Here is a 17070-nt window from a genome sequence, read left to right on the forward strand (position 1 = left end):
CCTTCTAGAATTATAAAGGATCGACCTTTCTCCTTGCTATTATAGGTATTAGTATTCCCGCTCGTAATAACAGTGAATATAATATACGCTTTTTAAGGTATCTAGTAAGTTTGTGCTCCGACGTTAATTGTAACGGATAAAGATCCTTACAACCTGGAGACTGACAATACGGGAGTCAGCTGATATAGGACCAATATATAATCAGCCAAGTATCGTGACCTGATCGTGAGGGGTTCGTCACATGACGGCCACGTCAGTCGATCAGATAGTTTACCCTATAGTCTGGGATCCCCCTGGATCCCACTTACTCCTGTAAGAATTAGTCTTGAGACAGTTCCACACAATACATTGTATTCGTCTCCTCTCACCGAGTCCTTGTATCTTACCCGGTTGACAGGCCTTACACCTGAGACCAGTATACCTTTACAGAATAAGTCATTGTATAAACCCTTATTAAGGTAAGTGTATCACTTTATTTATCACTTAATATATCTAATAACTATCTAGATTCGAGGGCTTACTGTATTTATTAATACAAGCCCCTAACGTCGCGATGATTTCTTCCGTCTCCAGACCAATAGAGTAAAACTTACGCCTATCTAAGATATCCGCACCCGCTGGAATTCTACCTTCTTAATACTTCGTTGTGCGAAACGCCTCAGTAAGCCCTACGATAAATACTGTGATAATATTAGGACTTAGAAATACAAACTCAGTAAGGCAGAATAGCGGTAGGTCGACTACCTTCTGTATATCACAGAGCCGTTCTATCGCTTTACTACAGTGCTTTTAAAGACCAAAGAGATAACGGTATATTATATTTTTAGTATTTATAACGCCCTCTTTGAGCACTTCGAGGAATCGATTATATAACTCACTCCGAAAACTATACCTTAGAAGAAGGCGATACTATAAGCCCTCAATACTAGGATAGCAAAGCTTACCTCTTACTACACAAAGACAAAAGAGATCTATAGTAGTCTCTACGCAATTAGAACAATTCTTACACCCTAGTATAAGCTTCACTTCTTCTTAAGTAAGGCGTAGGGTATATCGGAGAACGATACAAACTAGAGTGATCAGTATAAGGAAACGCTTCGCTAGTTTATAGCTCCTTACGCCTAAAGACACACTCAGATACAGTCCCTATAAGAAGAGCAACCCCCTAAGCGTCACTCAGCTAGTATAAGTGACCTAGATACCCTCCTTGACCTTCTACCTTATATCCACTCTAATCTATTAACGTCGGAGCACGAACTTACTAGATACCTTAAAAAGCGTACGTTATATTTAGACCTCATAACCGCCCGCGAGCGGCCCTCTGAGGGCCGCCCGCAGACCCGCACTTTTGCGGGCGGAGGGCAAGCGACGCCTACCCGCGGGTCGGGCAGGTTATTTTCTTGCCCTCAGAGGGCGGCCCTCCAAACATTTTGAGGGCCGACAAACAGGACAAACAGGGAAATCCCTAGAGTTGCATAAAATATACATTTCTCAGCTGTATTATTTAGTATTTGGTTTACAGCTTAGTATTATAGAAAATAAATATAACCAGGAGTAATCATTTAAACAGGCTAAATAACATCAAATCTTAATAGAAATATCTCATTCTTTGAGGAACTAATATACGTTATATAGCTTCAAGTTCTACGGCGTTTATCACTCTCAATTTCATAACCATCAAGCTTACTTAAGCGCTTCCGAACCCTCCCTGAATACCGTTGTGTATAAGGTAACTCAGGCTCACCATCCGTATCCTCCTCCTGCTCTTCAACCTCGAGCTCCGATTGAGTCCGCTGCCTCCGTTGTGATTGACCTTGATCAACTACTACTTCGATAGTACCATCCTTATCCTCTACGTCCTCGTAAGTATCACTGCCCTCGTTATCATCACTTATAGGGTCAAAATGATAAGTGTTGGTTGTATCACTCTCCTCTTAGTTGGCTTATATCTCTTTATATAAAAGATACTTATTGATCAAAGCTCGGTGGGTATCTTCGATCTCAAATTTTGATATACACATGAATATCATTAGATCTTGAACTGTTGATACCTTTAGAGAGCCTCGTCGGTAGTGACAGATATCCCTAGCGGAGTTAAAAAGGCGTTCTACACCCGCCCCTGTAGCTGGTATTGATAGTATATCGCGTGTAAGGTTTGCAAGAGTAGGGTACTGATACTGATGCTCTTTCCAAAATATACAGGTAGGCGTTCGTATAATACCTTAAATATAAGTTAATATAGGGTAGATAACAAAAAGATATAACTTACCACTGTCAAGGTATTCCTTAAGCTTATTATATTCACTCAATACTAAGGGCTGGGACCCTTCTACTCCGCATTCTATTTTAAGCTCTGAAATCGCGATTGCGGATAATCGAGCTCTGGATAATAATTGTGTATCTGAATAAAGTTTCTTATAGGACTGAAAGTATTCCTTAAGACTTACTCGATAGATTACACGCCAGTTATTAACCGGATCATCCCAGTCCTTTCCTTTAAAAAAGTCAAGCTTTTGTTGGGGTGAGAGAATAGTGCCAATTACGTAAAGATTGTTATCAATTTGATCGGTCTGGCTGTAATATTGCGAAAGCTTCTTCTCTGCTGCCTCAAGAGAAGTAAGTATAAGCTGCTTCTATACAACCTTCTTCCGTTTTAAAACAGTCTTTGACTTTTCAAGGTAGTTAAAGAGCTTGTTGTAGATATTAAAGATCAGGTGAATACTAATATCCTTAGTTTTAGAAAGAAGAGTGGTGAATTTAAAGAAAGGCTAGGTGATCCAAAGAAGATAGTCAATCTATCGCCACTCTTCTGGACTTAGTGTAAAGTGTTCCTGGTTATACTGAGCGCAGAATTGATCAAAGGTTGATTGGAGCCGTTTAGTACGTCGGAGCATCAAAAATATCGAATTCCAGCGAGTTCGGATATCCTAGATCGGAATAAGCTTTGGCTCCTCAGTTTGAAGGTTATAGAATAACTCTCTCCGTTGTAGACTTACGTTAATATAGATAGCAAGGTTTCGGACCTATATAAGAATAGAAGGATTAGTATAAAAAAAAAAGTAGAGTTATAGGGATATACCTTATTAAGCGTATCAACAATTTCTCTTTTTTGTTGCCTTACACAAAGAGAGCGAACACGGTCGTCAGACCAGTCTATCTCCGCACTCTTATTCTTTAGAATTACCTTTATCTTCCCAAGAAGATCATTCAGACTAAGCTGGATAACATAGGTAATATAAGGAACCCGAACGATTGTAGCACTATTGTTTAGCTTAAGCGACTAGAGTGATTCTTAGATACTTGCCATTATAGTATTATTATTTGATACATTATCAGTAGTGACTGTAAGTACTCGATCTGCAATCTTATACTGATAGAGGAGCTTTAAAACCACGTCACTTAGGTTAACACCTAAGTGTAAGCTAGATAATAGTTTAAATCCAAGAAGAACCTCTCGATACTCCCAATACTGGTCGAGGAAGTAGCCAGTGACAGCTATAAAGGCCTATCGAAACGGAGATATCCAGCAATCTAATACAATCGAAAGCTTTGCATTGGGAGGAAGCTTATTAAGAATAGACTGTTACTGTTCCTAGATATACCGCTGTAGTCGAGACCGCATTGTAACCGCAGAAGGGATCTATGGTTGTGTCGGGGTAAGTCGGGCAAAGTTAATAACTTCACGAAATTCTGGGTGTTCAATAAACTTAAAGGGGAGACAGGAGAGGGTAAGTAGTTGTAAGAGCTTCTATTCCTATACCTCTTACGTAAAAACTGTTGACTTGCTTAGTACGTTCTGCGCCTATTAATCCAGAGAGTTATTAGTAAATAAATAATAGAAAAATTATATAATATATACGGTATTTATAAGTAGTCCCTTAATATTACCCTTCTAGGTACTGGATTTACGACAAGTCGGTCCAGCTAAGTGTCGATAAAGTGCAGTTGTTCTATACCGCCCATTTGCTGGATAATCGAGGACTTTATAGTATTGACGACACATTGCCCCTAGTTTACCAGTTTTTGTATCAGCCACTTAATCAAATTGCTCCCAGCAAGTGGCTGTCCGGTTACTATTCCAGTTTAGTCGTTTTTTTGTCTTTCCAAACTCAGTCTCTAACCACCAGGAAACAAAATCATCTTTTGATATATCGGTGTATAGAATAAACGCTATTGATCGACCTAGGCCAATACGCTGAAGTGAAGAAGGAATTGAAGGTAGAGGAATTGGGGTAAGAAACCCAGAATTTGAGGTGGTATCAAATATCTGCTGGCTTTCGGAAACCTCAGGGGTTAGGAATTGCTTATTCGGAAAGCAGAGAAGAGGGTCGACTGAATTTGTAGGATCACCGTCGTAGATAGATAAGGAATAGATATCTAAGAACTGAGAAATTTGAGATATTGTTAACCAAATAATCACTTATAGATTATATCTTAACAACGGGATAGGAATCAGAAGGTAGATATACCAAGAAAATTAACAAATCCTAGTAAATAGAATTGATCAACTACCCTGAAGTTCAGCTCACTGGGTAAATAGTAAATATATCACAATTTGATCCACTTTAACTTAAGATAATCTCTATAATTGGCTAGATTTACTAGGCTAATTGAGGGCCGCCCTCATCCAGCCCTCAATCCGCCCTCGGAATATACAGGCCGCCCTCAACCCGCCCTCAACCCGCCCTCAAAAATCAGTATTCAGATAAGAAGTATATACCCTAGGTCTAGCTGAAGTTGCAAATATATATTTCTCCAACTCCATCATCTAATATTGACAACCTTCACAATTAACAACAACCAATATACTTAAAGATACTAAGAATATATAATATCATTATTACCTGCCATGATTTATCGTAATACAACTCAATTTCATAAAGTTTCTTGATGCTGATAAAGAAATAGATTGTAAATATAACATTCAAACCAGAACACCGTTAAATAACCGTAATTTAAAGTGATAAGTTAGCACTTTTATACATCTAAATTAGGAAAGGTCAACTTTTTTTATATAAACGAGGGCCGATGAGGGCCGCCCTCGAGCGGCCCTCAGAGGGCGGAGGGTCGGGTGAGGGCAGGCAAGTATCCGCCCTCCGCCCGCGAGGGTCGGGCGGAGGGCGGGAGATTCCGGCCCTCTGAATGTTTTTAATGAGGTCTAGTTATATTCACTGTTATTATAAGCAGGAATACTAATACCTATAATAGTAAGGAGAAAGGTCGATCCTTTACAATTCGGGAAGGAATATAAGAATAAATTCCCAATTCTTTTAAGTGTTACTCGCGATATTCTCTCTATTCCTACAATAGACGCTAGAGTCAAACGTCTTTTCAATTCAGTATAGGATATCTACCACTACCGACGTAGGCGGCTGAGTGCGAAGATAGTCTAGGATATTATAATATTCCGGTGTAAAACCCAGTTCGATATTAAAATAGAAGAACTACCCGATAAGGATACGTCCTTAGATTCAATATAAGAAGCAGACAAACAGAGAGAGGCTAAGCTTACTACTAATATACCTAAACTAATCAGCGATAGTGAGGATTCCGAGGATAATAATCCTATTAGACTAATCGAGTATAAGTTTATAATAGAGAGTCAGCTTCCTTGTCCTTCTATAGTGCTAAGTACACGGAAGCGACAGAGAAGTAAGCTAGTCGACAGCGAAGATAAGAGCAGTCCTTATCTCCCTTATTATAGAGATAAGGGTAGCACTCAAAAGCGCCCTGGTTTAAGAGAAGTAAGGAAGCGTAGTAAACCCAATAATAATCAATTTATATTGTATTAGTGTGAATATATAAATATAATAAATACCTAAGTTATTATACAAAGGCTTCTAAGGCTTATTTCTAACCCCGGTCAAAAAAGTGACAATATATTAAGTTGTTATATAAAGGCTTCTAAAGCTTATTTCTGACCTCGGTTAGAAAATTGACTGTGGTGTTAAGTTATTGTATAAAGGCTTCTACAGTTTATTTTTCTGACCGAGGTCAGAAAATTAACAGTAGTATTAAGTCATTGTATATATAATCGAATTACTCAAAAATACAGAGAAAAAATACACAAATAATACAGGTCACGAGGTCAAGAAATTCTGCTTACTAAAAAGGCCTATAGGCGCCCACGGTGTCTATAGACAATAGGCCCTAAGGGTAGGGCCCGTCCATGGGCGTATAGATAGTGCCCATCGCCCGCTTATATAAGGCCCGTGGGCACTGCCCACCCGCCCGTCCATGGGCGATGTCGCAGTCTAACTACAGAAGTTCACGTAGAAAGTAGTAGTACTCCTATACAAACCCAAAATATATATCTCACCAAAACATTAAGATTAATAGTATCTCGACTTCTACCGGTTGGATTTTATTCAAAATTGAAGTATATACATATATATATATATATAGCTAGTAGCATTCTGGATTCTGAATTTGAACTTTATATACCCAGTGGAAGGTCGAAATACAGCGATTACAGAGGCCGATAAGATGGGCTTTAATGGGGGCCTTATGGGCCCCTATTAGTGGGCTACGGGTTGGGTCGAGTTTCGAAGGTTAGGCCTATAGCCCACTGCGGGTTGGGCTTTGGGCCTAGGGCGGGGGCCCATTTGTGGGCTTTGCGGAAGTCTATGCTTAATTACTGTTACAAATCCGGTCTCAAATTCTTCAACACAGCACATGCCTATTCCAACGGGATCTCAGAGGATATTCTAGGCAAAGCAATTAAGAAATATAATTGGCGCCGCGAGACCATTGTTATCGCAACCAAACTGTGGGCGCCCGTCGGTCGCGGCAGCGAGCAACCGATGGCGATGACTGACGACGAAAAGGACAACTCTGGCTACGTGAATGAGTACGGGTTGAGCCGGAAACATCTTTTTGACAGCATCGATGCCAATAGAGGCTCGACTTGCCCTACTTCGACTTACTGCAGATTCATCGCTTCGATCTCAGAACCCCCATAAAGGAAACGATGGAAGCGCTTCATGATGTCGTCAAGTCGGGAAAGGTGCAGTACATCGGCGCCTCTTCTATGTGGGTTCATCAGCTCCTTGAGTACCTATACACCGCCCGCATGCATGGCTGGACAGAATTTATCTCAATGCAGAATCTTCACAATGGTATCTACCGCGAGGAGGAACGGGAGATGTACCCTGCGTGTGCTGAATTTGGAATGGGTGACATTCCTTGGAGCCCTGTTGCAAGGGGTTTCCTAGCCCGACCTTGGCGCAAGTTCTCTACTACTACGCGTGGAGAAGGACAGGGTCAATCTTTCCTTGGCCAGCCCATTACAGAGGCAGATAAAAATATCAACAAACAGGCCGAAAAGATTGCTAAGCACCACCGCGTGTCGATGACGATTGTGGCAATTGCCTGGTCCCTATCTAAGCCCTTTGTCACGGCTCCGGTTCTGGGAATGAGTAAGAAGGAGAGGGTCGATGAAGCAGTGCGAGCTATTTTATTCGAACTTAGTCCCGAAGAGCTAGATAGTATCGATGACATATATGCGGTTAAGCAAGTGATTGGCTAGCAATGAGATCGGTGTTACTGGAATTAGAGGAGAGAGTAGTCTATATAGTACGCCGACCCAGAATCTGGAGAAATCCGAGGAACCAGGATTGACACTTATTGTTAACTAGGGTTTAATGGAATATTGTGTTCCTATTTAGTTTCTAGTATGAGGCTATGATAGATATTCAATAACCCTTGAAGTCCCCGTGATATTGAAAGCAAGGGCATCGAGGAAATAAGAAACAGACGCGACGGATGAATACCCAGCCCCTGAACCTCCCCATTAAGAATCAAAGAGGCTTTGTGTTAACATAAATGACGAATGCAAACCCGTTTCATTTTAGAAAATGAAGATTTAATTCCATCCCCACACTCCCCACCCCAAATTCAAGTTACAGAGTGCTTACCTCCAAGTGGCGTGCGGGCCGGGAGCGTTGCGGGTATTATCAAGGAATCTCGATGTGATAGCTACATACTTAGTAGGCAGAAATCTGGCGATCATTACGCTCTAGTCCCTCTAGTCGGCCCCACACATGTCATCCAGCTGCATAGATCTACAATCAGCGTAATTGCTTTAACTCCAGACTTGTATGTTAATTTCAGTCAGATACACATCCTCTAGATCAACTCAAACGAAACAGGGGACCTTCATTCCGCTGTGCTCGCCACCGGTTTGTGGAATGCGCCAAGTCGAGACAGTCCTTTATAACCCAGCTCCAAGAACGAGCAAAAGACTCTGTTACTTCCCACCCCGCCGGATCCCAAGGATCGCTCCAAACAATAATCCCAGTCCTCCCTGAGTGCTCATTTCCACTCCCCTTCATATCGAGACAAAGTTGTGTTTCCTCCTCAAAGTCTCCAGCTCGGATTAAATTGTCCCTCATGCTGGGAACAGGAAGCAGATCTAACCATGGGTGGTGTGGGATGGAGCGTTGGATCATGGTAGGCTGGAGACTGGGTGGAAGGCGACTCTCAAAGTCATATTGCCACGGGCCAATGGTATTAAATGGTGAAATAGCATCGTCGTGTAGTTGGTCTGATGTGAGGCCCAGAATCGCGGTATTTTCCATGAGCGCTCTGGTGAAATTGAACTGGATCAGGTGGAGTAGAAGATCGGTGCGTGGAGACCCCAGCATGTGATATTGACGTGCCGTCCTCTCTAAGCGCTGCATTGTGATTTTTGTCGTTATCGAATGGCACTTTAGGATATGTACATCCTCGATCTCTTTCAAGGACATAAGTGAGGGCACGTCCATAGCACTGTATGTTGCTGATGTTTGTTCGTCTGTCTGCTCTGCAACAGCAGTTGTTGCTGCTGCACCTTTAGAAGCTAGTGATTTGATGTTCCGTCTGTCGTCCAAGGGCTTTGCAGCTTGTTTGTTCTGTAGACCTGATTGATATAAGGTCAATTCGACGCTTGCTAGTTGATAAGAATTGGTATTATAATTACGTCTGGATCTTTGATTCACGCGATTTTGCAGCCTTCGGCGAGTTTTTGGGTCAGTTATACCAGACCAATCTTCATCTGGCCATGCGCACAAGCGCTCCGAGAACGGTCGTAAAGCGATCCGTTTTTTAGAGGGTTCCTCCATTGTGCGTTTTATCTCTGCAACCAGGCACTCCTTATGCACTTTGATGACAAGAGTTTCCGGACACTAGTGAGCGGGTGTCGTAAGAAGTAGGGATAGCGTGAAGAGTGAAAAAAGCCACCTAGGCAGGGTCTAAATATAATTGTACGGAATCTTCCAAGAAGACGGGGTTCCCTGTAAGGTTAGGCCAATCATGTGCCTCCATTCAACCCACCCTGTCATCAACCTGCATGACGCTTATCCATATTAGGAATAGCTGATATATAGCCGATGTTTACCCGTCAACGTCCTTTGCATCACAACATACATACCGTTACCCCTGGGTGCCAGCTTCAGGCTACAACGCTGGATTACTCCGCGCTTGCATAGTACCCCCTGAAACTTCACGCGTCATAGTATTGCGATAACCATGCATATTCCTTCGACATCGAATGAGGTTGAAGTCGGGATCCGCCGGCGTGGATAATTACACCAACTCTTGCCTTGGCCGACGTTATCATTCTTGGCTATGAAGATCCGTTGTTGGAGCAGGAAATGATATATAAAGACCAAAGTCTTTTCATAATCAACAAGATAAGAAAACGAAGCCTCAAAGTTCTTCTTGCTACTGAAAGTCATCCCGCCATATTTTCACGTACATCGCATCCCAATGTTGCGAACTACTGTTTGGTTGGTCTACCTCCTTGCTGTCGCAAATGCAGGGGAAACAGCCCAATCGATAACAGCTCCCACAAACTGTCAACAAGCAGTATGTTTGTCAAAAGTCCTTTGGCCTTCCATTACTAACTACATGTAGTGTGCCCAACTCTCCACAGTCTTTGGGTCCGCACTTCACTACCCCGACAGTGATAATTTCACCATCTGGGATGCGAAGCAGCAGGAGGTCCATCCATCCTGTCGCATCGAGCCTAGCAGTGCCTCTGATGTGGCCAACGTTCTGAATGTCCTCGTTGACCACTGGTGTTACTTTTCAGTAAAGGGTGGCGGCCACTCCAGGAATGCGGGGGACTCTAATTCGGTGGGTGGTGTTACTGTGGACCTAGACCTCTTGAGAGATGTTGAGGTCTTGGACAATGGAACCAAGGCACGTGTTGGTGGTGGTGCAACCAGTATTCAAGTGTACCATGCCCTGGAGTCTCGGAACTTGTCCTACGTCGGTGGGAGAGTGGGCAGCGTCGGCATGGGTGGATTCACACTTGGCGGAGGAACATCCCCATTCTCGAACAAGTACGGATGGGCGTTGGATAACGTTTTCGAATATGAGGTGTGTTTTGTTCTACGGCAGCCCCAAAATTTATTCATTGCTAAAATACCTATTTGCAGGTTGTCCTCGCCAATAGTACAATTACTACGGCCTCTGAGACTCATAATCAGGATCTTTATTTTGCTCTCCGGGGAGGAGGCAACAACTTTGCCATTGTTACAGCCTTCACGATCCGCACATTTCCCCAGGGGCCTGTCTTCACCAGGCAGACATCCTACTCCCCCAATCAGACTGAGCAAGTTCTCGACAAGGTCTATGACTTATTCACAGATAAGAATCTCACTGGTGATGTGGAAATGGGTTATGATCTATACTATAGCTACGATTCGGGCAGTGAAGACTTTACCTTGATGGGCACTCAGCGCTACGGGAAGGCAATTCACAATCCTCCAGTCTTCCACGAAATTGACCAAATCCCCACATTAAGCCGGACTACGATCATAGGATCCATGAGCAGTGTGTCGAATGGATCTATCCCAATGGGTACAACTCGGTAAGTGCCAACCCTTCGTTCATTATCATTTTTTGTTATTCATTATTGTTTAATAGAAATTTATTTGCTACCCTAACCGTGTCCCCATCTCGCTCCCTGTTCTCACGGGCTCTCCAGATCTTCAGGCAGGAAGTGGAAGCTATCAAGAGCGTGCCCGGCATACGGACTAACTTCATCTGCTATCCAATGCAAAGGAATGCCATCGCAGCCATGAAGCAAAGAGGTGGTAATGCCCTGGGCATCGATCTTGAGCGTGATGAACCTCTTTTTAGTAAGTTTTCTCAGTCTTTTAGTTGAGAAATGCTTTTTTGTATCACTACTAACATGATATATAGTTATTCTGCTCTCGACGGCCTGGTCGGATGCAAGCGACGATGCTGCCGTAAACAGAATGACTACAGACACCATTCGCAGGATTAAGCTGGCAGCTCAAAATATGGGTGTTGCGAACCGGTATATGTATATCAACTACGCATCGGCCGAACAAGCCAGCGAAGTGTTTTCCGGTTATGGCACAGACAACTTCCAAAGGCTCAAGGACATCCAAAAATCGGTGGATCCTCGTGGAATATTCACTTCCCAGGGCCTGTGGAGGGGATTTGTGAAACTACTTTAGTTAAATGGCGAAGTGAACCTACATATTTGGCCAACAAAACACAAAGGTATCCGATACATGGCTTCCTACTGCGTATGCTGCAGCTCATCATGCGTTACCTTCAATACTAGACTAGACTTTTTGAAGCACCAATTTATTTGTTTAGCAGCAGTCCTAAGTACTTCGGGATCAATATGCCGGCCGTAAATATCCTAGTTCCCCCCTATATACAGTGGATCGGGACCCAATCCAGCCTATCCATTGCTTTAAATTTGGGTATCTCTTCATCTTGTTTTCTGAAAATTTGCTCCACTTCCATCTAAACTTACTAAGAACATCTCTAGCAAGATATTCATGAGACTAGCTGGTGAGGTGTCTCGACGGATGAATTTTAAATAGGTTGTAACTCAAGGTGTTTATTTTTTCAATTTCTTGATCATATCTGAGTATGTTAAGTTTATTAAAGTATTTCACATGCGAGCTGCGAAGTGAAAACACCATAGTAAATGCGGTATAGTATGCTAGTCTAATATCTCAACAATCAACGTTTCTTTCTTACTTTTTTATTTTCCGATAATTATTGAAACGCAATTTCAATGGCATATATTAGTTTCGAATAGATTTAAAACTTGTATTGGTATGGTATCAAAAATTATATTTCCAAACTATACATATACGTATTCTTCAATATATATGATCTAGGGCCAGGTGCCCTTCGGGGCTTACCACTAGGAAAGCCGAAGTGACTCGTAATCTTTATCCGCAGACTCGATAGGATAGACTAGCTCAGCTGATTATTCTAGGAGGGAAAGGTCATTCTCTACGGAGTAGTGTTATCAATAATAAGGGGCAATTTCCCTTCAAAATGTTCATAGGACATCATGCAATCTTACACTTTTGACAAATGTTTCTGCCATTTGAGATGAGATTTAGAAACCACGGTTTCTTCTACTTATCAGTGTCGATTTCTATCAAAGAGATTATCCACACTAGTCCGTAAATTTTCTTCGGCTCCTTAATAAACCTTCTTACTGCTAGGAGTAGAGCAGGTGATAAGGCCCAGATTTTATTCTCTCTATCCAGGCAAAGTGATACTGAAGGCCAATAACTTCGCATTCCTGACCTCTGCGGGAGTTATATCTGAAACTAAGGTATCTTTTTTGTGGGAAACGTGGAGTGAAATATATCTATTTAAATTGCTTGATCTTTTTATGTCGCATTGCGAGTAGGTAGCACCTAGGTGGTATCTTATCTTGACGTCGAATGAACTGATACGGAAAATCCGCCAGGGTCCTGGGTAAGGGGCAATAAAACCTCAAAATAATTTATTTTCCATAACCATATGGATCGCTTCGAGGGACTGGGGATCTGAGCTTTTCATCTTTTTATGAACCTCGGAATTCCGGGGTCATATCTGTGGCCCGTAACGTATCGGGTTGTGCCGGTTAACTACGGCAATCTTTAACCACCAGTGACAGTGGGCCCCCAGCCCTGGAGGGGCCCCGGGGAGCCGACCGCCATTACTAAGGATTCAAGCATTAAGAGCTTAACTATCGAGAATTAGACTTAAACTTCGAATTATGCATATAATTGGTGCAACAATACGAAGTACTCCGTAGTGTATTTAGATTTCCAAAATGCTAACATTTCAAACTATACTACTGTGGGTGGAATTAGTACCTGCTTCCTGCTACCTTCTCTCTCTTAGTCATGAGTGATTTTTTGTTCTATAACCTTCGCCATTTTTTTTAAGTGAATAAGAAATCCGTCGATAGCCCTTCTATTATTTGACCGTGTACTTGATTGGACCTCACTTTAATTTGACTATAACAACATTTAGGGAAATTCGGGAGTACTCTTTAGTGGACAGGAACCATGTATGCTGTACTATTCGCTCGTGGATAAATTTGTGAGAATGAAGGAGGGGAAGAAGGGGGGTGCAAAAAGACGAGGGAAAAAAAGCAGGGAATGTTTGGTTCGCCCATATTGAACATTTCCACTGTGTCGAGTGTGCATAAAGCTTACAGACCCGAGAAATCTAAATAAATCAAAAGAACGCAGAACGAACATCCCATCTCAGGGTAATTATGCCGCGGGGTGCCCGGAAGAAAGCAGAAAACTACCACACTAGCCGAGGTGGCGACTCTAGTGTAGGTGCTCCGTCGGAATTCCGATTGCCAAGGGCCGACCCGCTGACCATATCAGCGACTTTCCCAGCTAATCTGGTGTCAGGGTGACTTACATTGGCTAAAGAAACACCTCGGGAACGCCATAAGTTAGCGCCAGCAAATTGGCATCAATAGCCCAGGGCTTACCTTATCTTAGGAACGCCCCCAAAGCTATAAGGATACGCAAAATGCATTTGCCTCAATATTATACATTCTTTTTATATTCTGCTTCCAGGGGGGTATTATCTTGGGATAGACATTTCACCAATCATAAGACCTCAAGGGCTGGGAAAACTGGTAGCATATACTAAAACCAAGTGCAACATTACACGGGCGTGGCGAACCTAAGAGGAAAGGTCCGAGCTCTCTAGGGTTGGTATGTTAACATCTTAGGGGAAATGTTACCACCGGGGCCAAATGGGCGTTTCTTGGGGGGAAATAGCATGGTCCATTTGTTCTTTTACCGCGTGACAGAAAGCACTGTTCTATCGTTTTAAACATGGTGGCTCATTTTATGGCTGCATGGTATCATGAGAATCCCAGTGGTCGGATAAGGCGATATTTCCTCCAGGGCTCCTTTATTGGAATATAAGAGATCCGTAGGGCCTACCTAGGAAAATACATGCGTGATCAGCTCTACGGCCATACTCTAGTTTCCTTGGAACATAGAATCATATGTCACCAAGTATGTCCGAGTCGCCTGTAGAGACAAGCGATATCTCGGTGGCTAGCCGGGAAGCCATCGGTGAAAAGACTGCTGTCACTGTGCTTGCTACTAAAGATGAGCATGCACTCAGCGACGATGACCTCGGCAACAACCCGGACGCGGTTATTGTCACCGGTGCAGACGCAGCTATTCATCTGCTGCCTCTTCGAGATGACTTCGACACGGTGTTGACCTTTCGCAGTATATTACTTGCTTCCGGCCTCGCATGTTTCCAGGCTGTGATGAACCAGATTTATCAGGTAATTCCAACCCATTCTCCTTCCCTCACAGATACTAACGACTCAATCCATAGTTCAAACCGACCCTTGTCACGATTCAGGGAACCTTCATCGTGCTGATCTCTTACTTCGTCGGCAATGCTTGGGCCAAATTTCTTCCCCGTGGCGACAAATTTGAAGCTCGCTGGAGGGCGAAAAACGGCCAGGGAAAACTTCCTTTGTGGATCACGGTGATGAAGTTTTTCAATAACGGGCCATGGACTTTGAAAGAGCACGCAATTTGTTCAATCACTGCTACGTCGGCCTCGAATGCTGCTCCTAGCTCGACGGTATTTGCAGCACAGGACCTATTCTACAATCTTCCCTTGAACGCAGGCACTGTGATATTGAGTACTATCTCTATCGGCCTATTTGGCTACGGGATCTGCGGCATCATGCGTCCTATCGCTGTCTGGCACATTGAGGCCGTCTACTGGGGCACTTTGCCTACCGTTAAGACTCTCCAAGGACTCCATTGGCAGCAAGTGAAAAACTCGAAGCCACTTAGGTATTTCTGGATTGCCTTCAGTGGTATGGGATTATACGAGATCATTCCTGCCTACATCTTCCCGTGGCTCAATTCTGTTTCCATTCCGGTATGTGGTTTGCTTATTTTAGTGTCCCCTTGCTCCCTTCACATCATTTGGTGTATCAGGGATTCATCAGAACAGGTTTTGACTTCGTTTTCTATAGTGCCTGGCTTCACAAAAGGCAACCGGTGAAACTGCTTCTGTGCTCAACAATGTCTTTGGTGGGGCCACCAACAACCAGGGTCTTGGTCTCTTCTCGGTTACGTTTGATTGGCAATATGTGAGATGATTTCCTTTACACCCATGCATTGGTCCGGCAAGTTGTCTAACAGAAGTAGATCACATCTTTCCAAACTTCTCTCCCTCTGAAACTACAAATTCATCAGGTCTTAGGGTTTGGTGCCTGTTTTATTGCCATGATGGGCATATATTATGGCAATGGCTGGAATGCAAGATCGCTCCCATTCATGTCGACGAGAATGCTTATGAACAACGGCACTGCATACCCCGTGGGCGATGTCTTCCCCGGCGGTGTCCTCAGCGAGACCGCCTTGAAGGAATACGGCTTGCCAAGACTCACTGGAACCTTCGCATATGGAATGTTCATGGCCAACGCAGCAATCGGTGCCCTGATCGCTCATTGCATCCTGTTCTGGGGCAAGGATATCTGGCAGGCTTATAAAAGTGCGAGAGAAGGTAGATATGATGATCGCCACCATGCGCACATGGTCAAGCATTACAAAGAGGCTCCATGGTGGTGGTACATTATCGTGCTTGTTGGCAGCTTTATTCTCGGTATAATTGTCACCGTGAAAGAAAACATTACCTTGACGGTTTGGGCATATGTTATCGCACTGGTGCTAGGATGCATCATCGCCCCCTTTGTGAGTACAACGTCTCAATACGGTACTTTATAGCCCGAAGCTAATTCAAATCCTCCTTCAGAGTACAATCCTCTTTTCCCGCTTCGGTAACGGTATTGCTACCAACAATTTGTCAAAAATGCTGGCTGGACTCATCCTTCCTGGTCGTCCGATCGGTAACATGTACTTTGCTACTTGGTCACACAACGTCATTACAAATGCGGTCAATCTTTCCAATGATCTGAAGATGGGCGAATACCGTGAGTATCTTCGTTGTTACTTTGATTTCGTTATTTTGATCGAAAGCTGACCTTGGTTTCTGAATTATTTTTCTAGTCAAAATCCCTCCACGTATTATGTTCTTGACACAAATATATGGTACAATTCTTGGTGGCTTCATCAACTACGCCATTATGATCTCTATTGTGTCAGGTAATCGGGACCTTCTCGTGGATGGCAATGGAAACTCGTCGTGGAGTGGTGCAACTATCCAATCTTACAACACCAATGCCGCATCATGGGCTCTGGCTCCCTATATCTATAAGGCCGGGACTCCATATGGGGCTATTCCTATTGGTCTCGCCGTTGGCGCTGGTGCTGTGGTCATTCATCGTATCATTTATCAAGTAAGAAACATCGCACCCCTTCTCTGTTTATGCTACTTGAAGCTGACGCCCGTTTGCCTTTTAGTTTGTACCCAAAGTTGGAAAATTCGACCTCTCGGAGATCAATATGCCGCAGTTTATCCAATATGCCGGTTATCTTCCATCCAACCAAAGTCAGACCTGTGTCATCTTCTCCTGGGTCATCGCCGGGTTCTATGTGCAATACTATCTTCGAAACTACAAGCCACGGATTTTCAGGGACTACTCCTATCTGATTGCAGGAGCCTTTGATGGAGCTAGTCTGACGGTTCTCTTCATCCTCTCATTTGCTGTCTTCGGAGCTGGTGGAGTTGGGCACCCCTTCCCATCGTGGTGGGGAAACAACGTGAACGGGAACTACGATTGGTGCCCGGTACCAGAGTAGGGAATTTGAGTTGAGGGATGGGGAATTTGAATCCCCGGAGTCACTG

General features: G+C 43.4%; 4 protein-coding genes across 4 annotated transcripts; 3 read left to right on the top strand and 1 right to left on the bottom strand.

The window, feature by feature from the left end:
- Positions 1–6626: 6626 nt before the first annotated feature.
- On the top strand, positions 6627–7528 carry N7479_002640 (uncharacterized protein; the record flags this gene model as incomplete). The annotated part of the gene is made up of 2 exons (XM_057250337.1): positions 6627–6842; positions 6899–7528. 2 exons carry the CDS (start codon positions 6627–6629, stop codon positions 7526–7528), a joined length of 846 nt encoding a protein of 281 aa, XP_057114769.1.
- Positions 7529–8132: 604 nt separating this feature from the next.
- Positions 8133–9101, bottom strand: N7479_002641 (DUF3425 domain-containing protein; the record flags this gene model as incomplete). Its single annotated transcript, XM_057250338.1, has 2 exons — positions 8133–8899; positions 8960–9101. The coding sequence occupies 2 exons, from the start codon at positions 9099–9101 to the stop codon at positions 8133–8135; spliced, it is 909 nt and encodes a 302-aa protein (XP_057114770.1).
- Positions 9102–9747: 646 nt separating this feature from the next.
- N7479_002642 (FAD-binding oxidoreductase) lies at positions 9748–11471 on the top strand (the record flags this gene model as incomplete). The annotated part of the gene is made up of 5 exons (XM_057250339.1): positions 9748–9846; positions 9895–10362; positions 10422–10855; positions 10912–11126; positions 11191–11471. 5 exons carry the CDS (start codon positions 9748–9750, stop codon positions 11469–11471), a joined length of 1497 nt encoding a protein of 498 aa, XP_057114771.1.
- A 2822-nt stretch (positions 11472–14293) lies between these two features.
- On the top strand, positions 14294–17024 carry N7479_002643 (OPT family oligopeptide transporter; the record flags this gene model as incomplete). Its single annotated transcript, XM_057250340.1, has 7 exons — positions 14294–14584; positions 14638–15198; positions 15296–15412; positions 15471–16016; positions 16078–16255; positions 16332–16621; positions 16686–17024. 7 exons carry the CDS (start codon positions 14294–14296, stop codon positions 17022–17024), a joined length of 2322 nt encoding a protein of 773 aa, XP_057114772.1.
- Positions 17025–17070: the final 46 nt, after the last annotated feature.

This window comes from Penicillium vulpinum (assembly GCF_028829585.1).
Source record: "Penicillium vulpinum strain IBT 29486 chromosome Unknown utg000001l_segment0_segment0, whole genome shotgun sequence".
Classification (NCBI taxonomy): domain Eukaryota; kingdom Fungi; phylum Ascomycota; class Eurotiomycetes; order Eurotiales; family Aspergillaceae; genus Penicillium; species Penicillium vulpinum.